At 44.6% G+C, this 27498-nt stretch overlaps 1 protein-coding gene across 7 annotated transcripts in view; it reads right to left on the bottom strand.

Moving 5' to 3' along the window:
- The window catches only part of cadps2 (Ca++-dependent secretion activator 2), a 371627-nt gene that overhangs the window by 285461 nt on the left and 58668 nt on the right, over window positions 1–27498 (bottom strand). For all 7 annotated transcript variants that reach the window (XM_055650231.1, XM_055650236.1, XM_055650233.1 and 4 more), the window contains exon 2: window positions 19013–19126. In XM_055650231.1, coding sequence (XP_055506206.1) covers window positions 19013–19126 — 114 coding nt within the window. The remainder of the gene's footprint in view (window positions 1–19012; window positions 19127–27498) is intronic.

Consider the following 27498-nt stretch of genomic DNA (forward strand, 5'->3'; position numbering starts at 1 on the left):
AGTAACATCTGTCTTGAATTGTAATCCAGGAACATGTAGTTTAAATTGTAATCTAGTGACATTTCATAACTTGTAACATGTATTTTAAATTGTAACCTAGTAACATATAGGTTACAACTAGGTAATGTAACCTAGTAACATTAGAATCTAGTAATGTGGTTTAAATTGTAATCTAGTGACATGGAGTTTAAATTATAATTTAGTGACATATAAATTAAATTGTAATCTAATATCATATGGTTTAAATTGTTATCTAGTAACATGTATCTTGAATTGTGATCTAATAACATGCATCTTAAATGCTAATTCCCAAATTTAGTTTGCGATCGGCATCAACCACATCTCATCCTACTTCACCCAATCCACCGATTTTGCAAAATAAATCAAACTGCAGAAACTGGAATCTGAAATAAAATCAGAATGGCTTGTTGAACTCAGCCGCGAAAGCAGTTCAGTTTATATTTGTCACGTGTACTGAGGTACAGTGAAAAGCTTCTGTATGTGTGCTTTCCAGTCAAAGAAAAGATTATACACAAATACAATCACACCATTCACCGTGCACAGATAAAAGTTCCAGGATCTGTGGAAAAAGCAGACTTTGTTTTGAGTCATGGACTCTTCCTCAGAAGAGGGGAATAGTGGAGGGGTACAGTTGTGAAAGCAGAGCTGGTGAGAGGAGAGAAGGGTAAAACAAAGGAACATACGGACGTAGGTAGACACAAGGAACTGCAGATGTTGGGAGATACCTGATCAAAAAACACAAAGTGCTGGAGTAACTGTGTCAGCCAACATCTCTGCTGGACATGGATAGGCAACATTTTGGGTTGACTTGATATTTTAAGGTTAACAATCCTTAGTTCAGTTTAACATCCCATACCGAGCAGAGAAATAGCACAGATATTCGCACTCGGGCGTCGAATTATCACAAGGACATCACGGTGGCACAGTTGGCGGAGCTGCTGCCTCACTGGGCCAGAGACTCGGGTTCAATCCCGACCTCATGTGCTCTCTGTGTGGAGTTCGCATGTTCTCTTTGTGACCGCAGGGGCTTCCTCTGAGTGCTCCGGTTCCCAGAGACGGGCGGGTTTGTAGTTTAATCTGCCTGAGTAAATTGCCTTTAGTACGTGGGGAGTGGATGAGAAAGTGGGATAACATAGAACTAGTGTGGACGGGTGATCGATGGTCGGTCTAGACCTGGTGGGCCGAAGAGCATTTTCTCAATTAAAACTAACAAACAAACTAAATATGGTATCGCCAATGGACTGTTATATGTAAAATAGCCTATGTAAATTTACTGGACTTTAAAAGTAGTTCATGACGTGATGTGCTTGAATTTTGGATTCCGGCTGTTCAAATATTATTAAAATAATGTATTAAAAAGGATAGATATTTCTATTGTCTAGTGTACTGAGGAAGAATGGAGTGTTTGAACAAACACACACTATTCGCGATGGCACCACATTAGATTTGTTGCCTTACAGCTCCAGAAACCCAGGTTCGATCCTGACTACGGATGCTTTATTGTAGAATTTGTACGTTCTCCCCGTGGGTTTTCTCCGGGAGCTCCGGTTTCCTCCCACACTCCAAAGACATACAGGTTTGTAGGCTAATTGGCTTCAGTAAAATTGTAAATTGTCCCTGGTGTGTGAAAGATAGTGCTAGTGTACAGGGATCGCTGGTCAGCGTGAACTCGGTGGGCCGAAGAGCCTGTTTCCGCGTTGTATCTCTAAACTAACAACTAAAACTAAAAAAAATCAATGCACCTATTCATGGCTTGCTATTTTATAAAGTACATATTTGTCTTTTTCAATACCTGCAGACACACTGAGGTGACAAGATAACAAAAATGATGCTCTTGTCCGAGTGCAGTTGTTACCACAATATTGAACAGTCTCTGCCAATTAAGAGACAGTTAGTACACCAAATGTGCATTCACCACACACACACACACAGCAGACATGACCATTTAAGAAGTGCTTATTCTTTGGTATTATGAGGACTTAAATTTTTCTTTCAGTGGGGTCCTGCCTGAATGTCATTGCAGTTCAAATAGCTCCATGTCTGGTTGCTTCCTGGCTCAATGTGTTTCCACGACAACGCCACAGCGGTGGATGCGAGAGGACCAGTGAGAAAGCTGTGCCCGAAGAACAGAAGATCGCCCCCATCCCAAAATATTCCCACATAAAGGTCCTCCTATAACAAATCTACACTTCTAACTCCGACACTGCACCATGCCTTCAATGACACACAACACCGGAAAAATAAATTACTTTCCTGAGGGCAAGTGTAAAGAGTGGCTCAGGTGGGAAATATTCCCACATGGGTCGGCACGGTGGCACAGCTGTAGAGTTGCTGTCTTAGAACGCTAACAGCGCCGGAGACCCGGGTTCGATCGCGTCTACAGGTGTTGTCTGTATGGAACTTGTACGTTCTCCCCGTGACCGCGTGGGCCTTTTTCCCCCCCGAGACCTGCAGTTTTCTCCCACACTCCAAAGACATGCAGGTTTGTAGGTTAATTGGCTTAGTAATGTAAATGTAAAAAACGTCCCTAGTGTGTGTAGGATAGTGTTAACGTGCGGGGAACGCTGGTCGGCGCAGACTCGGTGGGCCGCAAGGCCAGTTTCTGCGCTGTATCTCTAAACTCAACTAAACTAAAGGGCCACAAAAAAGCTGGAGCGGGTACAGCAGCATCTATGGAGCGACGGAAAAAGGCAACGTTTTCGGGCCGAAACCCTTCTTCAGACAGATTTTCCAGCATCTGCAGTTCCTTCTTAAACATAAACTGGCCTCCTGTAGCAACTCGACATTTCTAACCGCAACCCTGCAACATGCCTTCAATGACACAGAATAACAGTAAAATAAATTACTTTCTTGAGGACAATTCTATATTCAGTGTGCACTGACATAATGAAAATAAGACACACGTTGTTGCCCTTTTCAATAACAAATCCTCGCTCCCCTCCATTAAGTCTGTCCAAAGCAAGCGCTGTCTGCGGAGGGCGCTCAGCATCGCCAAGGACTGCTCTCACCCCAACCATGGACTGTTTACCCTCCTACCATCCGGGAGGCGCCACAGGTCTCTCCGTTGCCGAACCAGCAGGTCGAGGAACCGCTTCTTTCCGGCGGCTGTCACTCTATCAACAACGTACCTCGGTGAATCCCACCCCCCCCCCCCCCCCCCCCCCCCCCCCCCCCCCCCCCCCCCCCCCCCCCCCCCCCCCCCCCCCCCCCCCCCGGACACTTATTATTATTTATTCAAATCGTTTGCTATGTCGCTCTTTAAGGGAGATGCTAAATGCATTTTGTTGTCTCTGTACTGTACACTGACAATGACAATTAAAATTGAATCTGAATCTGAATCTGAATCTGAAATGTTACTTACATGTTTAAACTAGACCAGCTAACTGCTCCGAGTGCAGCATGACAGGCTTAAATAAATCCAACAGGCTCAAAGTTCAAAACTTAACCTCTCACACCAAGATCCAAATATTTGTTTATATTCAGAGCAGAGCTTTTTTTTTAAATTAATTCTTGCATCTTTGTAGAACCAAAATCAAAAAATCTCACAGTATTTCACATAAATCATACCATACCAGGATTACTTTCACAATGCATTGATAAATTGCTATATATATATATATTTTTTTTTTTTCATTACAAGCTCTCTTCTAATTATATCTCCAAATATTCTCGTGGGTTTGTCGAATGTATACTGTGCAATTAAAGCATTTAAACGCAAGTGAATTGAATTTTTTGTTGCAGAGTTCAATGATTTTGTTGGCCATGTGACTGGGTTTACTGCAACTCAACCTCTAAAGGCAATTTAGAAACAAGGAACTGCAGATGCTGGTTTACAAAATAAGACACATAGTGTTGGAGTAACTCAGCGGGTCTGGCAGCATCACAGGAGAACATGGATAGGCGACATCTGGGACATCTTCAGACTGATTACCTCTCCCCCACCTCACAATCAGTCTGAAGACGAGTCAGCACGGTGACACAGCGGTAGATTTACTGCCTTACAGCGCCAGAGACCAAGGCTCAATCCCATCTACGGGTGCTTGTCTGTACGGAGTTTGTACGTTCTCCCCGACACCTGCGTGGGTTTTGTCCGAGATCTTCGGTTTCCTCCCACACTCCAAATACGTGCAGGTTTGTAGGTTAATTGGCTTGGTATAAAGGTAAAATGATCCTTAGTGCATATAGGGTAATGTTAATGTACAGGGATTGCAGGGCGGTGTGGAATCGGTGGGCTGAAGGGCCTGTTTCCGCGCTGTATCTCTAAACTAAACTAACCTAAGAGTCCCAGACCAAAGGCAATGAGCTTCACAAAGCAATGGAAGGAACAGTCTTGTCCTTTCAAAGACCATGATAAGCTGTCCATGACTGACCAGCTGAAAAGTGCCCAGTTATCAAATATGAACATAGAATATTGAACAACAGTGCAACAAAGGTGCTTTGGGTCCACAATGCTGTGCCAAACATGATGTCAAGATAAACACATTTCCTCTACCTGCATTTGATCCATATCACTCTATTCCTGGCATATCCATGTGCCTAACCAAAAAACTCTTAACTGAACACCTCCGCTCGGTCCGTCTCGGCCGACATGATCTCCTGGCTGCCAAACACTTTAACTCCCCCTCCCATTCCCACACTGACCTTTCTGTCCTGGACCTCCTCCACTGTCAGAGTGAGGCCCAACGCAAATTGGAGGAACAGCACCTCATATTTCGCTTGTGCAGTTTACAACCCAGCGGTATAAGTTTCTCTAACTTGAAAAAATCCTTGCTTTCCCTCTCTTTCCGTCTGTCCCCCATCCTAGTTCTCCGACCAGCTTCACCGTCCTCCTGATTAATTTTACTGATCGTATGCCTCGTTTTCACCTTCCACTCAGCCAACAACGAACCATTCTACATTTTTCTTTGATCATCGTCCCCTTTGATCTTTCGTTTTCGCACCTCACCCTTCCATATCTCTAGACTCCCCCTCCTCCAACTCTCAGTCAGAAGTAGGGCCTCTGCCCGAAACGTCACTCGTTCCTTCTCTCCAGAGATACTGCCTGCCCCGCTGAGTTACTCCAGCATTTTGTGTCTATTTCCGAAAGCCTCTTAAATGCCACTATCGTATATCTGCCTCCACCACCATTTCAGGCAACACGTTGCAGGCACCCACCACCCTCTGTGTAAAGTATATGGGAATTGCGCAACTTCTCTATGTAGCTGGAGGAGGAAGATGCTGCTGCATTGTCTCAGACTGCTTACTGCCACACACAAAATAATTTGATGACCAAATCCAGTTCCAAAAGTCAACAAATAAATTAGGTAACTAATCTTATTCATTTTCAAACCAAGCTAATTTAAAAAAAAAGGAAATAATGCATAAATTATCGGAGGCCCCATAGCAGAAACATCCACGTCACGGGGCTGGAAACTGAAAGTATCCTGAGCTAATTCTGCTACAGTACCACCATCATCTATTGCAACAAGTGACGGCTCCCACTGATTGTCGCCGGAAGCTTGCGTCCTTTTCAGGACGGACGATGGCAGCGATGTCAACATTTGTAACATGGAATATGGACACGAAAGAGGAAGAATTATCAGAATGAATTGAGATAAGACTGTTGCTAAAAATCCATTTTATAAAAGCACTAAAGGTACATAATCTGAGGACTGGGTTGAACCTTGATCGGCAACAGCGGGTCATCATCAAATGGATCGATGCTGAATCACGCAACCCATTTAATGTCGTTGAAGTTTATGGTGTGTGTTGTAGGGGTAGCAGTGATCCACCAGGACAAAAGTGTGCATTTCATTTAGAATCTATATTTAGTTTTGTTTAGTTTTGAGTTTGGGGCGGCACGGTGGCGTAACACTAGAGCTGCTGCCTCACTGAGCCAGAGACCCGGGTTTGATCCTGACTATGGATGCTGCCTGTGTGGAGTTTGTACATTCTCCCCATGACCACGTGGGTTTTCTCCGGGTGCCCTTTGACCCACCGAGCCCGCGTTGGCCATCGATCAATCGTACACTAGTTCAGTGTTATTCCACTTTTAACCATAAGGGGGCAGCTTACAGAAGCCAATTAATCTACAATGCGCACGTCTTTGAAATGTGGGAGGAAGCCGGAACACCTGGAGAAGAGCCACGTGATGGCGGGGTAGACTTGATGGGCCGAATGGCCTAATTCTGCTCCTATGAACTTATGAACCTCAACATTCCGAGTGCAGATATATGGTTCCACAGAATGATCTATTTACAATGGAAGCACATCTCAATTGACATGAAAATCTTTGCATATTCAAACATCTGCCCTGGTTGTCCAGACCCCCAGAACAGCCTTCTTTTACCACAAATTGAGAAGATAACGCCATTTTCGATGTTGCACTGGTTCTCATTTGAATTAACTAGCTGCTATCCCTTCTCGAGACCATCTGAAATTGTCCCAAATAATCTGTGACATCGCCAGCCTACACTGGGCCAATTTCAATGGCCAATTTTCAGGCCAGCTTTGCTACGCTCTTCAGCTCAAGCGGTGCATAAATGATGCATGAAAAGTCGTACTGGTTGAAAAATAGTCTGAAAATGTAGTTCGTGTTCTGCAATCATCGCCGTTAATAAACCGAGTGCATGTAGTCTACACGAATATAGTGTAATTTAATTTTCGTTCTAAAATGCCAGACGGTATCATGCAGCTGGAGCCGAGAAGGAGACTTTATGCTTTAAATCAGGCAAATATTAAAATAGGAAAAAAAAACATAAATTGTTGTAATGACGTTGTAGTGGTAAATTAAATGACAAACATTCCGGTAGGAATTTATTGCTCATTCAAATATGCAATAAACTCAAACTCTAATCTCTCATTAGAGTATTGTAGACATTGTCTGTCATCTTTCCAGGCTGTTTTGTGCATCTGTGGCTCGACATCTGTTTCAGTCTGCTCTGGTCCAAGCGGCACAGTGAGCAGGGGTAGAGTGCAGCCTTTATGCCCCTGTCCCACTTAGGAAACCTGAACGGAAACCTCTGGAGACTTTGCGCCCCACCCAATGTTTCCGTGCGGTTCCCGGAGGTTGCAGGTAGTGGACGCAGGTAGGGAGACTGACAAAAACCTCCGGGAACCGCACGGAAACCTTGGGTGGGGCACAAAGTCTCCAGAGGTTTCCGTTCAGGTTTCCTAAGTGGGACAGGGGCATAACACCGCTTACAGTGCCAGAGACCCAGGTTCCATCCCGACGACGGGTGCTGTCTGTACAGAGTTTGTAACTCAGCAGGCCAGGCAGCATTTTTGGAGGCTGAAGAAGGGTCGCGACCCAAAACAACACCTAGACATGTTCTCCAGAGATACTGCCTGACCCGCTGAGTAACTCCAGCATTTTGTGTCACTTGTTGGTGAAGTTTAGTTTGGAGATGCAGCACAGAAACAGTCCCCTCAGCCCACCGCGTCCACGCCTACCAGCGATCCCCCCCCCGCACACTAAACAGAAAACGGAGCACCCGGAGAAAACCCACCCAGGTCAAGTGGAGAACGTACAAACTCCGTACAGTCAGCATCCGTAGTCGGGAACGAACCCGGGTGTCTGGCGCTACAAGGCAGCAACTCTACCACTGCGCCACCGCACACCCGTAAAGTAGTAATAAGTAAGCTGGTAGTGGCAGGTAGATGATAAATTCTCAATCTTATTTTGATGAAATAAGCCAAAAAAGACTGTAGATGCTGGAATCAGCTCTGATGCAGAGTCACGTCCTGAATAGTCCACTTACACCTCTTGTTTCCACAGATACTGCTTGGCCCATCGGGTTCTTCCAGTCTTCTGTTTTATTTATTCCAGAGCTCATTCAGGATGAATCTTCTTCTTTTCATGCCCATCTTGTTACAAATGTTGGCCTCGCTGTCATCGTCCGTCCTGAAAAGGACCAGAGGCTGGAAACTGGAAGTATCCTGAGCTGATTCTGCTACCACCATCATCTACTGTGACGTGATGGCTTCCACTGATTCAAGATGAATGACCCGAGGCCAATGGCTTGCTGTCCACCTGCTCTCTGCAGCCCATTCTGAAAATGATCCCTTAAAAACAAAAGCTTTGCACTAAATGAGTCATCTTTGGAGGATAGTTCCCCTTTTAACTCATGGCCTCATAGTGTTGGTTTGCAATTCTTCTATAAAATTTAAGCACGTTTTCAGAGGTCTCGCACAATCATAAAATTCACTGCTCTCAGTTCCCAATGCCCATTGTAACAGAGACAGTAATTCGGTTCATTCATTCTTCCCATTTGTGAGAGGCCCATCAGGAGTCAGATAACAGCAGGGAAGAAGGGCGGCACAGTGGTGCAGCGATAGAGACCCTGGTTCGATCCTGACTACGGGTGCTGTCTGTACCGAGTTTGTACTTTCTCCCCGTGACCTCGTGGATTTTCTTTGGGTTCTCCAGATTCCTCCCACACTCCAAAGCCGTACAGGTTTGTAAGTTAATTGGCTTCACTAAAATTGTAAATTGTCCCTAGTGTGTAGGATAGCATTACTGTGCGAGGATCGCTGGTCGACACGGACATCGATGGGCTGAAGAACCTGCTTCAGCACTGGTTAATTGTTGAGGCTAAACTACAGGAGTCATATAAGTTATATATACTATCGTTATATACTGTATACTGCAAGTCTGCACAGGCATTAGAATCCATTGAGGATGTAGAACATAGAACGATAATGACACAGGAATAGGCCCTACGGACTGCAATGTCTGTCCCAAACATGATGCCAAGACCAACTCTGAGGAACACTTCTCTGGAAGTTTGAAAATCAAATTTCCCATTAATATTGAGTTCTCACACGCAGAGCTGTAGACACAAACAAGCAGCATTTTGAACTGAAAAAAGCCTATCAAAACACTTTGGCAATATTACTCTCCCGACAATTTTCAAGCAGCAAATGAGCCATTTGCTCAGTTTGTGTGAGAAGATTCACTCACACAACAGCAGTGCAGATCCATGAGGATTGTGGCTCAACAGACAAGACAAGCCTATTCGAGGGGCAAGTCCCGATGGCCCTCTGCATCTCAAAGGCTGGCGACTCCTTCTTGAAATGTGGAGCATTTCATAGCTGGGTGGCGCAGCGGTAGAGTCGCAGCTTTACTGCGCCAGAGACCCGGGTTCGATCCTGACTACAGGTACTGTCAGTAGGGAGTATGTGCTTTCTCCCCATGACCGCGTGGGTTATCTCCGAGATCTTCGGTTTCCTCCCACACTCCAAAGGCGTACAGGTTCTCAGGTTAATTGGCTTGGTATGAATTTAAAATAGTCCCTCCCGTGCGTTGGGTTGTGTTAATGTGCGGGGATCGCTGGTCGGTGCGGTCTCGGTGGGCCTGTTCCCGCACTGTATCTCTAAACTAAACTAAACTAAAACAAAAGGATGCACAAAGTGAGAACTGTGTCTACAGATTGCAGGCGGTAGTTGGATATCAGAACAATTGCAGTTAGAGAAGTTTGTGAGGTCATAAGGTAGTAAATGATAGGAGTAGTATTAGACCATTCGGCCCATCGCCTACTCCGCCATTCAATCATGGCTGATCTATTCCTCCCTCCTAACCCCATTCTCCCCATAACCCCTGTCACTAATCAAAAATCTATCTACCTCTGCCGTAAAAATATCCACTGGCTTGGCCTCCACAGTCTTCTGTGGCAGAATTCCACAGATTCACCGCTTGTTGACTGAGCTATGCTGCCTGCACTATATTGATACAGAGAGGCTTAATAGCCACAGTGACAGCACTGCAAGTAGCAAATGTCAACTGCCACTTCTACATCTCAAATGGCAGCTTGATGTTAAGTGTCACAGACAGGCCGATTTGCAATGGCTTTGTCCAATATTTCCTCCAACACACCGCAGCTGCGCTCTGTCTCCTGAAAGAAGTTATCTGTTGGGAACAACACCCCGCCCAGTCAGAGGCCAACAGATAATAATACACATTGTGTCTTAAAGACTTCACTGAGCACTGCATTTCAGGAATACTGTTCCATGGCCCCAATTAAACTGTCACAGAGCTGGCCGAACAGGTAAATAACATTACACGCTCATGTGGTAATTGACACAAAACGTACTCAAAGCAGTAGGTGCTCTGAATATTTGTCTTTTCTCGAGGATACAAGATTCAGGAGGGCCACGAGCAAAGTCCACAAACGAGACTGACGAGTCTGCGTCTGAAGAAGGGTCTCGACCCGAAATGTCACCTATTCCTTTTCTCCAGAGATTCTGCCTGACCCGCTGAGCTGCTCCAACATTTTGTGTCAATCCTCCACAAATAAGACTGCCAGGTAGAATCGTGGCAGAGGATGCAAAAGCTTTTCCGTGTACAAGGAATGAGTGGGTTAATATATGATGAGCCTTTGACGGCACTGGGTCAGTACTCACTGGAGTTCAGAAGGATGAGGGGGATTGTCCTCATTGAAGGTTGCCGAATAATGAAAGGCCTGGAGGTGGAGAGGATGTTTCCACTAGTGGATGAGCATCTAGGACCAGTCATGTCCTTGTAATAAAATGATGTACCTTTAGAAATGGGACATGGTGTTGGGCGGCACGGTGGCGCACTGATAGAATTGCTCACTTACAGCACCAGAGACCTGGGTTCGATCCCGACTGCGGGTGCTTGTCTGTACGGAGTTTGTAAGTTCTCCCCGTGGCCGCGTGGGTTTTCTCTGAGATCTTTGGTTTCCTCCCACACTCCAAAGCGTGTTCGCAGGTTTGCAGGTTAATTGGCTTGGTATAAATGTAAATTGTCCCTATTGTGTGTAGGATAGTGTTAACGTGCAGGGGTCGCTGGTCGGGATGGACTCGGTGGGCCGAAGGGCCTGTATCTCTAAAACAACAAACTAATATAGCTAAAGGAGGAATTTCTTCAATCAGAGGGTGGTGAATCTGTGGAATTCATTGCCACAGAAGGTTGGAGGCCACGTCAAGGGATATTTTTAAGGCAGAGATAGATAGATTCTTGACTAGTAAGGGTGTCAGGGGTTATGGGAAGAAGGCAGGAGAATGAGTTGAGAGGGAAAGAGAGATCAGCCATGATTGAATGGCAGATTAGACTTAATAGGCCAAATGCCTACCAACTTAATGCCTAACTATTAATGCCTACTAAAGAATGCTCCTATATATTCTGAAAATTAACTAATCGATTACTGTCGAACAGCCCGGATTTATTCACGAACATGGTTACTGAGTTAGTTTCATTTATTATTGTCACGTATACCGAGGTACAGTGAAAAGTTTTTTCGTTGCTTATCTTCCAGTCAGCAAAAAGACTATAGAGATTTACAATCAAGCCATCCTCAGTGTACAGATACAGGATAAAGGGTGTAGTGTACGTGTAGGTAAGATGAAGTCCAGTAAAGTCTGATTAAAGATAGTTTGAAGGTCTCCAATGAGGCAGATGGGAGATCAGGACCACTCTCTAGTTGATGAAATGGTGGCACGGTTGCAGGATAACAGCTTGAAAGAAACTGTCCCTGAATCTGGAGGTGGGTCTGAAGAAGGATCTCAAAACGTCACCCATTCCTTCTCTCCAGAGATACTGCCTGTCCCGCTGCGTTACTCCAGCATTTTGTGTATCTTCAGTGGGTTTTCAAACTTCTGCACTGATGGGAGAGGGGAGACGAGGGAGTGACCGGGGTGAGACTGATCCTTGATTCTGTCGGTGTCCCTGCTGAGGCAGCGTGAATTGTAAATGGAGTCAACAGAAGTGAGGTTGGTTTGTGCGATGGTCTGGATTGCATCCACAACTCTCAATGTTCTTGCGGTCTTGAATGGAGCTGTTCCCAAACCATGTTGCGACGCATCCCAATCAAATGCTTGCGTGGGAAGGAACTGCAGATGCTGGTTGATACCAAAGATAGACACAAAGTATTGGAGTAAACACATCGGGTCAGGCAGCATCTCTGGAGAAAAAGGGTGGGTTGCATTTTGTGTCGGGTTGGGTCAGGTCTGAAGAAGGGTTCCGACCCGTCACCCGAAACGTCACCCATCCTATTTCTCCAGAGATGTCGCGAAAAAGCTTTCTAAGTTGAAACACTCCATTGACAAAAGAGCAAAATGCTAAAAGGTGACATGGAAAGAGGCACTCAATAACGTGACGAGGGTAAAAAGCGATGGCGTTTACCACATAATGATTTGATCTGGTGTAGTTTTTCCAGGTACAGCTGTTACTTCCAAAAAGAAAATGACAACAGGCAGCCCACCAATTTGACCTGAAAATTGGTTCACATCCTTTGGGGCAAGTAAGCAACAGTAATTAGTCCATCCTTGTGAAAAATGTTTCCTGCGAGTGTCATCATCGGCGACTTATGGCTGTCGCTACAACAGCTGGATAGTTTGATAAAGCACAGTTCACAGAAGGTCACAAGGCATTTAAATATGCTTCATACAGCCCGATGAACAATGGCTCCCCATCCCTTCGTCTCCCATTCCTTCTCTCCAGAGATGCTACCTGTCCCCCTGAGTTACTCCAGCATTTTGTGACTATCTTCGGTTTAAACCAGCATCTGCAGTTCATTCTTACACGACAATGGTTCACTTTAGGTCACATTACAACCATACGCTGCCTGCCTTACAGCACCAGAGACCCGGGCTCAATCCCAATCTATCTCTCCCCCTCAATCCCATTCTCCTGCCTTCTCTCCATAACCCCAGACACCTGTACTATTCAAGAATCTTTCTATCTCTGCCTCACAACCTCTGACATTCTTACAAATCACAAATTTGTCAATCTCCGCCTTAAAACTATGCATTAATTTGGCCTCTCTAATTTGGTCGTCTGTAGCTATGAATTCCACAGATTCACCATCCTCTGACTAAAGTCATTCTTTCTCATCTCCTTCCCAAAGGAATGTCCTTTTATTCTGCAGCTATGCCTCCGGTCCTAGACTCTCCCACTAGTGGAAACATCCTCCCCGCGTCCACTCTCTCGAGGCCTATCATTGTTCGGTAAGTTTCAATGAGGCCCCGCCCTTCATCCTTCGAAACTCCAGCGAGTACAGGCCCAGCGGCTTCAAGCGCTCTTCATTCAATCATTCCTGGGATCATTCTCGCAAACCCTCTTTCTCTAGAGATGCTGCCTGAACCGCTGAGTTACTCCAGCATTTTGAGTCCTTTTTTTTCTGTAAACTTGCATCTGCAGTTCCACATCCTAGTATTTTGTGGGTGAGCCCATTCCTGAAGCACCCTTAATTCCATGACCTGAAGGCTTTAGTACCCTGCTGGATCACCACATCGTGAGCCAGTGTAATGACACTGCCGAAGCCTTTAAAAGTCAGGAACAAGCGGTTGACAGAGGCTGGGAACCGTGAAAGGTTAATTTATTTGAACTTTGGAGCTGTTATGTAAGAAGAGAGGTGCAGGAGATACTGGGTGAGCGAATCCTTTCAGATGCTTGTGATGTGCAATTAAGCAATGGTAGGTCATGTATAAATGGTCCTGCTAGCATTTGCCTTGGGTGGCTACTTTTCACCAGAGGTCGTTTTAATTAATCAGCTCTCCACAACTGTGATAATCGTGCTTCTGTTGCCATGGTGCCGAAAAAAAATTAAGTGTTTACTCAAATCCGACTCCTATTTCACATGCCCTAGTCAATTTTAGCACCAAAACTGATTATCTTTAATTCACTGAATTCAATATAAAATATTCCACTTATTATTATTAATAATATTACTTTAGAAGAAGACTATTCCCTCAGAGAAAGGGCCTAACGATTATTCAATAAAGCAGATAGAATGTCCTTCATTAATCAGACTGAATACTAACTGTGAATTATATCCGAATCCAGATATATCCGAATTCAGCCTCGGGAAAACAAATTGGATCCAATCTGGATCCGAAAGTGACATTCTCATTTAAAAGATTATGACTTTAAAGACAAAATGCTTGATGAATTTGTTGAAGGAAGTAGGAAACTTGGAGCTATTATCATTACAACATACAAAGTGTCACCAACACGCATTTTGTTTCCTGTACTTGGAAACTGCAGAAGATACCAACATTACAGTTAGTTCTAGTTGTCCGGCAACTGAAGGGATTGAGGGTCAACCACATTGGTGGGTCTGAAGTCACGCACAGGACTTTAGACTTTAGAGACAGAACATGGAAACAGGCCCTTCGGCCCACCAAGTCCACGCCAACCAGCGATCACCCGCGTATACTGGCACTATCCTACACACAAGGAACAATTCACCTACAAACCTGAAATAGACACAAAAAGCTGGAGTAACTCAACGAGACAGGCAGCATCTCTGGAGAGAAGGTACAAGTGATGTTTCAGGTCGAGACCCTTCTTCAGACTGACGGACCATTCCCCTTTCCACTCTGACCTTTCTGTCCCGGGCCTCCTCCATTGCCAGAGTGAGGGCACACACAAATTGGAGGAGCAGCAGCTCATATTCCTCATGGCTATCTTACAACCCAGATGTATGAATGTTGAATCCTTTAATTTTAGGTAACTTCTACACTCGCCTCTATCCCCCCCCCCCCCCCCCCCCCCCCCCCCCCCCTTCCTCCACTAGAAACATCCAATTCCACAATTCACAAGAACGTATCTCTCCTGTGGTCACACCATCTCTAGCCAACAATCAACCTATCAGAGAACCTCCTTGCTCGAGGTCATCTGTTGCCCACCCCAATATGTTCCACTTTTTTTTTTAACCACACTTCCAGTTTCTCTTCCTACAACCCCCCCAAATACACAATCAGTGCAAAGATCAGTCCCAACCCAAAAAGACACCTGTCCTTTTTCTCCACAGATGCTGCCTGACCCGCTGAGTTATTCCAGCATTCTGTGTCTATATTCAGAGATTCTGGTGATATTTGAACAATTGAATAACTTACGTAAGTATTGATGCAAAACATCTCTCAAACATTATAATTATAAAATCTTTTGTGTGCATGGTGGTAATTAGTCTAATATTCCCCTGTCCAGAGAAATGGTAGGTTTAAAATGTTATAATTGAGCTAATACTCGAGTACCAGATGGTATACAATGGTGATTTGAGGTTGTTTGCTTGCCGTGTTTCTAAGACGACATAAATGTTTTAAATTTAGTTTAGTTTAGAGATACACCACAGAAACAGGCCCTTCTGGCCACTGAGTCCGCACCGACCAGCGATCCACATTAACGCTATCCTACAAGCACGAGGGACAATTTACATTTCACACTGACCAAATTAACGTGCAAAGCTGTACGTCTTGTCTGTACGGGAAGATGGTTCCCGATGTTGGGGAAGTCCAGAACAAGGGGTCACAGTTTAAGGATAAGGGGGAAATCTTTTCGGACCAAGATGAGAAAAACAAATTTCACACAGAGAGTGGTGAATCTGTGGAATTCTCTGCCACAGAAAGTAGTCGAGGCCAGTTCATTGGCTATATTTAATAGGGAGTTAGAAGTGGCCCTTGTGGCTAAAGGGATCAGGGGGTATGGAGAAAGGCAGGTATAGGATACCGAGTTGGATGATCAGCCATGATCATATTGAATGGCGGTGCAGGCTCGAAGGGCCGAATGGCCTACTCCTGCACCTATTTTCTATGTTTCTATGTCTTTGGAGTGTGGGAGGAAACTGAAGATCTCAGAGAAAACCCACGCAGGTCACGGGGAGAACGTTCAAACTCCCGTAGTCAGGATCGAACCCGGGTCTCTGGCAGTAGGCTGCAACTCTACCGCTGTGCCACTGTGTACAAAAAAAAAATGCTAGATTGAAGAAGATCGCTGAGGTAGAAAAATCCATATTTATTTTAAACGTTACCCGCGATCATGTTTCCTGTAATCAATGAGAAGAGATGTTTACTTCTGTCACAGAACAGCGACAAAGCAGAAATGTGCGTGGAATACTTTAATGAATGGATAATTACTCTGTGAGACACTCCATCAGTTTACAACCAGAAATAGTATCACATCATTATTTCCAAATAAGTGTTTCTGCTCACAGGAGCAGCTGCTACAAAGATGCTCTGCTTCCAAGCAGTCTCTGATAAGTCAGAAATACGGTCTTTCTACCTGTAGGTTTCTAATTGTGTAGGAAGGAACTGCAGATGCTGGTTTAAACCGTCGACACAAAAAGCTGCAGTATCTCAGTGGGACAGGCAGCATCTCTGGAGAACAAGAACAGGAGACCCGACTTCATCAGTCTGAAGAAGGACCTTGGCACGAAATGTCACCTGTTCCTTTTCTCCAGAGATGCTGCCTGACCCGCTGAGTTACTCCAGCTTTTTTGTGTCTATCTTCGGTTTCTTATCATCAAGTGTACTGAGGTACAATGAAAAGCTATTATCTGATCCAAACAGATCAGATAATACCGTACATGAATGCAATTAGTTCAAACTGAAGGAGAGCCACAAATATGCTTGGAGTGACTCAGCGGGTCAGGCAGCTTCCTTTGCAGAACATGGATAGGTGATTTTTTGGGAAGGGACCATTCTTTGGACTGCTGGTGAACCCATGGGTTTCATCAGTAGGGCAGTGCCATTTAGCCAATGACTCAACTCTTAGGCTGGGGAATGCACGTGTCAAACCTACACCAGGTTCAGCGGTAGAGTTGCTGCCTTACAGCTCCAGTGACCCGGGTTTGATCCTGACTACGGGTGGTGTCTGTACAGAGTTTGTACACTCTCCCTGTGACCGTGTGGGTATTTTCTCCGGGTGATCCGGTTTCCTCCCACAATCCAAAGACGTCCAGGTTAATTGGCTTCTGCAAATTGTAAATTGCCCCTAGTGTGTTGGATAGTGCTGACATTATAGGGTGATTGCTGGTTGGTGCAGACTCAATGGGCCTGTCTTCATGCTGTATCTCTAAAGTAAATTGTCCCGAGTGCGTGTGGGATAATGTTAATGTGCGGGGATCACTGGTCGGAGCGGACTCGGTGGGCCAAAGGGCCTGTTTCTACGCTGTATCTCTAAAGTAAACTAAAAGAGTCTTGTTGTCCACTGCAATTGGATCGATGGACATCAAGTGCTCTGGGATGGCCGTGGTTTCCTCACTCCTGTTTAAGAAACTTATTGTAAAATCTGTGTCTAATCTCTTGGGAGATCAAGGCACAGCTCTGAACACCAGCTGACTGAAGACGGAAAAAAATCCCACCAAGACCATCTTTGACACCCTTTGAAGCTGTACATCGTATCCCTGAAGATCACACCGTTGAATATTGGAGAGCAAGTTGGAAGACAACAATGATCGGCTTTTTTGCTTTTTAACATTTTCAGAGTAATGTTAGATGGGGTTTGAAAAGTGTTACAGTGGTAACTGTGGCCACTGCTACTAATTTGGATATACCTGCGGAGTGGGTAAACCTCAGCGGGACAGGCGGCATCTCTGGAGCGGAGGAAGGTAGGAAGGTAATACTGGTTTATACCGAAGATAGACACAAAGTACTGGGGTAACTGTGCTGAAGCAAGATGCTGAACTAATCAAGGACGAGTCGCACCCTGGCTACTCCATATTCTCCCCTCTCCCATCGGGCAAAAGATATAGAAGTGTGAAAACGCACACCTCCAGGCTACTACAACTAAAGAGCGGTCCCGAGCTACTATCCACCTCATTAGAGACCCACCCATTATCTATGATCAGATTCTCCTGGACTTTATCTTGCACTAAACATTATTCATGTTATCCCCTTCATCATGTATCTGTACACCATGGCTCTCAGTCTGAAGAAGGGTCTCGACCCCAAATGCCACCCATTCATTCTCTCCAGAGATACTGCCCGTCCCGCTGAGTTGCTCCAGCATTTTGTGTCTCTATTCAAATGGACTTCCGTTTTCCTTCTCCACGGGTATATCCAAATTAGTAGCAGTGGCCACAGTTATTACAGGAACACTTTCCAAACCCCATTAGACTTTAATCTGAAAATATTAAAAGCAAAATGGCCCATCGTTTCCACTGCTCACAATTTCTTTTAAGCATCAATTCTGAAATACTGAACAAGACATTTTCTTTTTTTATCCACTCAGTGACACAACAAGGATTGCAACTTGCAGCGCAAGCCATCAGTTGGAAAACTGATGTTTGACAGATTGCGCACACCCATTTAAATCAACTGTGAAATACCGTAGATTTCAGAGGAAAAATGAACTCATTAGTTAAATAACGTTCCCTCGCCAAGACGCTTTGAGAAGTGCAACGCATCATCTCTGGATTCACAAAGAAGTCCAAGTCTAACTTGATGGCAATTGGCAATAATCTTGGCCACATCAGTTGCTTCTCCTTCCATCTGCACAAGTTGTGAAACTCTATGAGAGCTTTATGAGATCTTTTGATCAGCCATGATCATATTGAATGGCGGTGCAGGCTTGGCCACATCAGTTGCTTCTCCTTCCATCTGCACAAGTTGTATGTTTCTACACAAGTGCTGTGACCTCTGGTCTGGACTCCCCCAACATGGGGAACATTTTTCCTGCATCTCGCCTGTCCAATCCCTTAAGAATTTGATATGTATCTATCCGATCTCCTCTCATCCTTCTAAATTTCAGTGACTATAAGCCCAGTCGATTAAAGAATTTTCATCATAGCAAACATAGAAAAATAGGTTCAGGAGTAGGCCATTTGGCCCCTCAAGCCAGCACCGCCATTGAATATGATCATGGATAATCATCTAAAGTCAATACCACATTCCTGTTTTTTACCCCATATCCTCTGATTCTTTTAAGGGCCTGTCCCACCTGGCGATTTTTTCGGCGACTGCCGGCATCATTGACTGATGTATCAGGTCACCGAAAAATACACGATGTGACGCGGCGTGATGTCGTATGACACACGCTGTTTCTTCACGTGTCGCAACATTTTTGGTTGTCGCCGCGTGATTTTGAAATGTTCAAAACCTTTTGGCGACGCTGATATATGACGCCGGCAGTCGCCAAAAAAAAATCGCCAAGTGAGACGGGCCCTTTAGCCCCATTATTTTCTCTCTTGAAAATAATGGATGAATGTCATCAGGAGAGGGGAGAGGGGAGGACAGAGGTGCTGATCAAAGGTCAGGAAATGAAGAGTCATACCTCATAATAGCTTTGAATTGCATTAAAAAAGGCTTCATCAGCAATGATCTGTGTTTCACCGTTCATGAAACCCTGGAACCGTTCTTTAACTGTCTGGAGCTGTTGCTTGTTCATCTGCAAAACAGAAGAGAAAGAGTTTTAGTTTTTTAGTTTTTAGTTTTAGAGATAGTGGGGAAATAGGTCCTTCGGCCCACCAGGTCCACAGCGACCAGCGATCCCCGCACATTAACACTATCCGACACACAATACACTAGGGGCTATTTTTACATTTACCAAACCAATTAACCTATATACATGTACGTCTTTGGAGTGTGGGAGGAAACCCAAAATCTCAGAGAAAACCCACGCAGGTCACAGGGAGAACGCACAAACTCCGTACGGACAGCACCCATGGTCGGTATCGAACGCGGGTCTCTGGTGCTGTAAAGCAGCAACTCTACCGCTGCACCATCTAAGATATTTTTCCTTACAAATAATAGGCAAGATCAGAATCAAGATCTTCCCACCGAATAGCATAATGGGAGTACCTTCACCGCACGATAGCAAGTTCAAAGTGCACAAAATCATGAGAGGAATAGATCGGGTGGATGCACAGAGTCTGTTGCCCAGAGAAGAGGAATCGAGAACCAGAGGACATAGATTTAAGACGAGGGAGGAAAAGATGTCATTGGAACCCGAGAGGTCATTTTTTTTGGTGGAAGGGTTGGTGGGCGCATGGAACGAGCTACCGGAGGAAGTAGTTGAGACGGGCACTATCACAATGTTTAAGAAACTGGACAGGTTTAGAAGGATATGGGCCAAACGCAGACAGATGGGACGTGTAAATGAACATGTTGGTCGGTAAGGGCGGGTTGGGCCAAAGGGTCTATTTCCACACTGTATGACTCTAGATGGCTACACAGCATCTTTTCAATGCAAGCTGGTCTCGCCAAGAAAGTAATAGCCCTGTCCCACTGTACGAGTTCATTCAAGAGTTCTCCCGAGTTTGCCCTGATTCGAACTCGGAGATTTACAGTAATGGCCGCTCGTAAGTACTCGGGGCTCTCGTGGATTTTTTTCAACATGCTGAAAAATCTTCGCAAGTCTTCCCGAGCTTACCGCATTTCCCCGAGTACCTGCCGTTAGCGTTACGAGCCGCTAAGAGACGTCCCCAAACTCCAACGTACCCGCTACGTTTAACTCGGGAGAGCACTTGAATGAACTCGTACAGTGGGACAGGGCTATAACGGCTTCTTTCAATTGTTTTTCATTGTATCCACCACAATGCCAACAGTCAGCTTTAACAGTTTTAACTCTTCAAGTCTGGATTTTAGCAGGTACAATCCAGAGGTTGACAGAAAAAAAAAAACCTCATAAATTATAACAGGAAACAACACAAATTTGATAGCATTTCTGGACGTATATAGTTAAACAAGTCCAGAATAAACACAGACAGGCTTCACTGGCTATGAATAGAGTCTCATATTTAACCTGTGTAGGAAAGAACTGCAGATGCTGGTTTAAATCGAAGATGAGACACAAAATGCTGGAGTAACTCAGCGGGACTGGCAGCATCTCAGGAGGGAAAGAATGGGTGACGTTTCGGGCCGAGACCCTTCTTCAGCAGTCTGAATCTTATTCATGAGTCTGAAGAAGGGCCTGGACCCAAAACGTCACCCATTCCTTCTCTCCAGAGATGCTGCCTGTCCCGCTGAGTGACTCCAGCTTTTTGCGTCTTATCTTTTGTTTGGACACTTCGTCCCCTCACTCCCACTGTAAGAGCAGATGCAGTTGCCCAAGAACGCGGCTTAATGTTTTTTTGCCAGTTTTTGTGGTGGCATCCAGATGCCAGAACTGTAGGGTGTAGCAGGGCGGCACAGTGGCAGAGTTACTGCCTTACAGTTCCAGAGACCCAGGTTCGATCCTGACTACGTGGTACAATGAAAAGCTTTTTTGTTGCGTACCACCCAGTCAGCAGAAAGACTCGACCGAGAGTCTCCAATGAGGTAGATGGCAGGTCAGGCCCACTCTCTCATTGGTGATGGGATGGTTCAATTGGGAAAAAACAGTAACTGAATCTGGTATGCGGTTTTATACTTCTGTACCTCTTGCCTGATGGGAGAGGGGAGAAGGAGGAGTGTCCAGAGTGAGACTCGTCCTTTTACGCTGCTGGCCTTGCCGAGGTAGCGTGATGTGGAGATGCAGTCAATGAAAGGGAGGTTGGTTTGCATGATGTTTTAAAAAAAATAATTTGGCTGATTCTCCAATTGGATTCCACCCAACAAACAAATTATGCCATAGAGTGATACAGTGTGGAAGCAGGCCATTCGGCCCAACTTGCCCACACTGGCCAACATGTCCCAGCTACAGTAGTCCCACCTGCTCACATATGGTCCATATCTTTCCAAACCTGTCCTATCCATGTATCTGTCTAACTTTCTTAAAAGTTGGGATAGTCCCTGCCTCAACCACCTCCTCTGGCAGCTTGTTCCTTACATCCACCACTCTTTGTGTGGAAAAAGTTACCCCTCAGATTCCTATTAAATTTTTCCCCCTTCACCTTAAACCTATGTCCTCTGGTCCTCGATTCGCCTATTCTGGGTAATCCAACTGTAATCCGTTGTTCGGGTAACTTCTTTCCACTGAAGGTGAAAATTATTATGGGATTGGACACGCTGGAGGCAGGAAACATATTCCCGATGTTGGGGGAGTTCAGAACCAGGGGTCACAGTTTAAGAATTAGGAGTAGGCCATTTAGAACGTAGATGAGGAAAACTTTTTCACCCAGAGAGTTGTGAATCTGTGCAATTCTCTGCCTCAGAAGGCAGTGGAGGCCAATTCTCTGGATGCTTTCAAGAGAGAGTTAGATAGAGCTTTTAAAGATAGCGGAGTCAAGGGATATGGGGAGAAGGCAGGAACAGGGTACTGATTGGGGACGATCAGCCATGGTCACAGTGAATGGCGGTGCTGGCTCGAAGGGCTGAATGGCCTACTTCTACACCTATTGACACAGCAGGAAGAGGAGGAGGCACAACCGATTGCTACAGGTACCACACTGACCCACAGATGAGCGGCAGGCTTGAGTTAACAAGGCTGGGTTGGGATGCAGGAGGCTCAAGGATCAAAGCATCTGGAAATGATAGCTTGGAAACCAAATCCAGTAGGAAAATAGATGTGAAAAGACAGGTCATTAATTTCATCCTCAAGGACTTTCGAGCAGCACAGTGGCGCAGCGGTAGAGTGGCAGCTGCAGCACCGCAATTTGTTTCTGACTACGGGTGCAGTTTGTACAGAGTTTGCACTTTCTTCCTTTTCTCTGGGAGCTCTCGTCTCCTCTCACACTCCAAATACGTGCAGGTTTGTAGGTTAATTGGCTTCTGCAAATTGTAAATTGCCCCCAATGTGTGTAGGATAGTGCTAGTGCGCGGGGTGATCGCATGGGCTTCAGCGAGCCGAAGGGCCCGTTTCTATGCTGTATCTCCAAAGTCCAAAGTCTAAAGACTTATGAGATTTGAGTCTTATATACTGTGGCCAGATGAGTTATGCATTTGGCACTTGGATATACTATCAAATCACCTGCTGTGACTTATGAGTTAATTTATTGTGCAGTATTCCACAACGCGTCTGCATTATGGGCAGCATGTCTGCAGAGTGAACATATTTCTGTATTAATCAATCTGGCCAATATTGAGTGGAGTTCTTGTCTCAATGCAACTCACGTCATTAAAATGGGGCTTGGAGCCGCCAGCGCTGATGCATTGTAGGCTTCAAGAAAGCCATAACAGCACCATTGAGCTCTGAAAAATTGGCAAAACGGAGGCACAAAATAATTCATGTCAATGAAATATGCCTTGAAGTTTAGATTAAGTTTAATTTAGTTTAGAGATACAGCGCAGAAACAGGCCCTTTGGCCCACCGGGTCCGCGCCGACCAGTGATCCCCGCACACTAACACACACACACGGGACAATTTACAATTATATCAAGCCAATTCACCTACAAAGCTGTACGTCTTTGGAGTGTGGGAGGAAACCGAAGATCCTGGAGTAAACTCACGCAGGTCATGGGGAGAACGTACAAACTCTGTACAGAAAAGGATCGAACCCGGGTCTCTGGCGCTGTAAGGCAGCAACTCTATAGACGCGCCACAGTGCCACCCAACGAGGCCTTCAAGAGTTGCCCTGGCTTTAAGACTCCAACGATGAGCCGCAAATAACTTTACTATTCGAGTAACTTTATCACCGTGGATACTTTTGGCAGCAACCTCCTTTGTCCATGTTCCTGCCTTTATCAATATCTGGCAACTTGACCTGAGCTAAGGGGTCCTGATAGAGTTTCAACTGGGCCGAGGGAAAAATCAGATCTGGTTCAGATTATGTTCGAACTTTGTACTTGAGCTGTCGAATACAATGACCCTTCTTGAGTCTGAAGAAGGGAACCGACCCGAAACACCACTTATTCCTTTTGGTCATTCCATAACTTAAAAAAATAACAGATCAAATCAAGACCTTTTTATATTTTTTTCCATATAGAGACATTTAAAATCCAAAAAAAAAAAAAAAAAAAATCACAGCAGGAAATTGCTCATTCAATGTGATTGCACCAGTGAGCTGGTCAAATGTCATTTTGTACCAAAAGCTAGCTAAAAAAAAAAATAAAAAAAAAAATTGTTGCAATGTTATTTTCTAATCCGATCAACGCTATTTGACTCTCGTTGGCCCATTCCAACATCGCCAAAGGAATCAAGTGCAGCATTATCACTGAGGCCGAGTCTCCACATGTCTCCAACCATCTGTCTTCTAGATTAACCCACAGGTTCTGCTTCTTTAATGCCTGCGATGCACAGATGGGCAGCGAAGAAATGTGGTAAACATTGCCTTGCTTTAGCGATCAACAACAAACCCGCTAGTCTTCCGATGCACGACAGTAAATGCAAACCAGTGAACCTCAGCCTTTGGGTGAAACAAACCTTTTCTTCAAGTCAACCCCCAAAGGGGATTTAAAAATAAATAAATAGGGATATTGATGCTAAAATTATAGAATCGTGTTCAATTGTCAAATCTGCTCCATTGCTTGCCATTTATTCAGCAAATACCAATGGTGTGTAGAATACCTGCATTGCAAAGAGCTCTAAACTGAACAAAAGATTGAACAGATTCTATGCCTCCTTGCAGGAAGCATTGTGCTGTTCTAATCAGCACACTACAGGAAAGATACCATTGATTGAAGGTGTAGTAAAAATTCACATGGACACTGCCTGGATAGCAGGCCCTAGCCTCATTAGTTTGTAACATTCAAATTTCACGCATATTACGCTTAAGCATTTCCAAACCCAACAAACCATATTCTCTACCACTTCATCACGAAGATTGGAGAATCTCTGAGAATTCACACCACATCAATAAATTTGGTTTCAAAGCTGCATTTTAACAGCTGGCACTCTGCTAGTGCAGAGCGGCACGGTGGCACAGCAGTAGAGTGGCTGTCTTGCAGCGACAGAGACCCAGGTTCGATCCTGACCACGGGTGGTGTCTGTATGGAGTTTGTACGTTCTCCCCGTGACCCGCGTGGGTTTTCTCCAAGATCTTCGGTTTCCTCCCATAGAAACATAGAAAATAAGTGCAGGAGTAGGCCATTCGGCCCTTCGAGCCTGCACCGCCATTCAATATGATCATGGCTGATCATCCAACTCATTATCCTGTACCTGCCTTCTCTCCATACCCCCTGATCCCTTTAGCCACAAGGGCCACATCTAACTCCCTCTTAAATATAGCCAATGAACTGGCCTCAACTACCTTCTGTGGCAGAGATTTCCAGAGATTCACCACTCTCTGTGTGAAAAATGTTTTCCTCATCTCGGTCCTAAAAGATTTCCCCCTTATCCTTAAACTGTGATCCCTTGTTCTGGACTTCCCCAACATCGGGAACAATCTTCCTGCATCTAGCCTGCCCAACGCCTTAAGAATTTTGCAAGTTTCTATAAGATCCTCCCTCAATCTTCTAAATTCTAGCAAGTACAAGCAGCGTCTATCCAGTCTTTCTTCATATGAAAGTCCTGACATCCCAGGAATCAGTCTGGTGAACCTTCTCTGTACTCCCTCTATGGCAAGAATGTCTTTCCTCAGATTAGGAGACCAAAACTGTACGCAATACTCCAGGTGTGGTCTCACCAAGACCCTGTACAACTGCAGTAGAACCTCCCTGCTCCTATACTCAAATCCTTTTGCTCCCACACTACAAAAATGCACAGGTCTTTACGTAGGTGAATTGGCTTGGTATAAATGTAAAACAAATGGCTCTAGTGTGTGTAGGGTAGTGTTAATGTGCGTAGATCGCTGGTCGGCACGGACTTTGTGGACCAAATAACTTGTTTCCGCGTTGTCTCTCTAAACTAAAATAAATTACACAAGGGTTATTGTGCAGAAAATTCAGCGTTCCTTCATAAAGTTTGAAATTTAACTCCACTCTTTCACGGTTTCATATGTTGATTTATGCAGAAGAAATTAATAGATAATCTGGTTTACTGTGGGAGGCAGGATTTTGCATTCATAAAACAGTTTGAGATAATTGTGCTACAGCCAAGTAAACAAGCACTTGATGGAAGAAGCTGTCACTGGCTGAAGGAAGTCCAATGCCCATCTAATTTGCATTCATAAAACTACAGCTTGTACCCTTAAAATATGTAGAAACACGTTGCTACTGTTTATTTATGAATTAAATTAATATGTCCTTGGTCGGAAATACTTTTTCTTTTCGGCAGTATTAGAACTCCTCCATCAATGGCCATGCAGACAGGTTAGAGTCAAATCGGTTCCATGCCAACATACTCAGGCCGAAAAAAGTGGACTATTCTCTGTATCTTTCTTTGTCAGGAGAAAGCCTCTGCTGACAGCTTCTGAGGAAGTACAAAATTATTGTTTTTCATTCTCCTTCCAAATAGCCAAATAAATTAATACTACCACAGTATATTTAATTGTTTTGTAATTTTTTCCCCCTTCAAATTCTGATCAAGATAAACAAACCACCTTTCTGAAGATGGACACAAGCTGGTAGAGTATATCTGCGGGTTAGGCAGCATCTCTGGAGAAAATAATAGCCAACGTTTCTGGTCGGGTTTGAAGAAGGGTCTTGACCCGAAACGCCACCTATCCTTTTCCCCCTAGAGATGCTGCTTGACCCATCGAGTTAATCCTGCACTTTGTGTCTACCTTTGGTATAAACCAGCATCTGCAGTTCCTTCCTATCACACTAAACAATATTTCCGCCTTTTGTAATTACACTTCTGAGCGCAATATTTGTCTTCCTGTCAAACTTTACCGTAGAAAGATGCTAGGGTCAATTTATTTGCTTGTTTTGAGATCAATTGAAAAATGATATCTTAATTCCAGCCCAGATCAAATTATATTAATGCATCGAGTGTATTGCATTCACATCGTGAGCATATGCACACACACACACAAAGCCAATTAAACAGTTTAAGCAAAAAGAATGTATTTTAGCAAGAAAGTAAAGCTTGATTAAACTCAGTGAAGGTGGCACACAGAGATACTAGAGTCAATTCTACGCTAAATTTTGTACTGTTACGCAAATGTAAACATAAGAGACCATTGCAAGTGTGTATACATGCACACACATGCACATACGCACACACACGTGCACACGCAAGCACACACAAAGACCTTCAAGAACACAGGACCCACAAGTAAATCTACTGACACCACTTTCACAGCTGACAGTCAAAAGAAGCTTTCACTAGTGAGAGAGAAAATAAAAAAAAATTAAAAACTTGCAGATGTTGGAAATCTGAAACAAAATCAGGAAATGCTTGTAACTGTTCATTGGTGCATCAGTCCACCCTCAGAAGATGCAGAGGAATAAACAAAACTCGTAATAATGCTGCGCTCTGTTTGACCACCAATAAACTACTAATGCCTCATGCTAACTGTTCCAAGGGATACATTTTTCTTCTCGTGCATCTCCAATTTCAAATTCCCCACCGTTTACAACAAAACCTAGAGTCCTGTCACTAAACCTCTACCCCTAACATTCTCCTTCTCTAAGGTATTCCATTAAAAGCAACATAGAAACATAGAAAATAGGTGGAGGAGGCCATTCGGCCCTTCAAGCCAGCACCGCCATTCATTGTGATCATAGCTGATCGTCCCCTATCAATAACCCGTGCCTGCCTTCTTCCCATATCCCTTGACTCCACTAGCCCCTAGAGCTCTATCTAACTCTCTTAAATCCATCCAGTGATTTGGCCTCCACTGCCCACTGTGGCAGGGAAGTCCATAAATTCACAACTCTCTGGGTGAAAAAGTTTTTTCTCACCTCAGTCTTAAATGACCTCCCCTTTATTCTAAGACTGTGGCCCCTGGTTCTGGACTCGCCCCACATTGGGAATATTTTTCCTACATCTAGCTTGTCCAGTCCATTTATGATTTTATATGTTTCTATAAGATCCCCCTCATCTGAAATTGGAGAAGTCAATGCTTATACCGTTGGGTT

This window comes from Leucoraja erinacea, chromosome 19 (assembly GCF_028641065.1).
Source record: "Leucoraja erinacea ecotype New England chromosome 19, Leri_hhj_1, whole genome shotgun sequence".
In the NCBI taxonomy this organism is placed as follows: Eukaryota; Metazoa; Chordata; class Chondrichthyes; order Rajiformes; family Rajidae; genus Leucoraja; species Leucoraja erinaceus.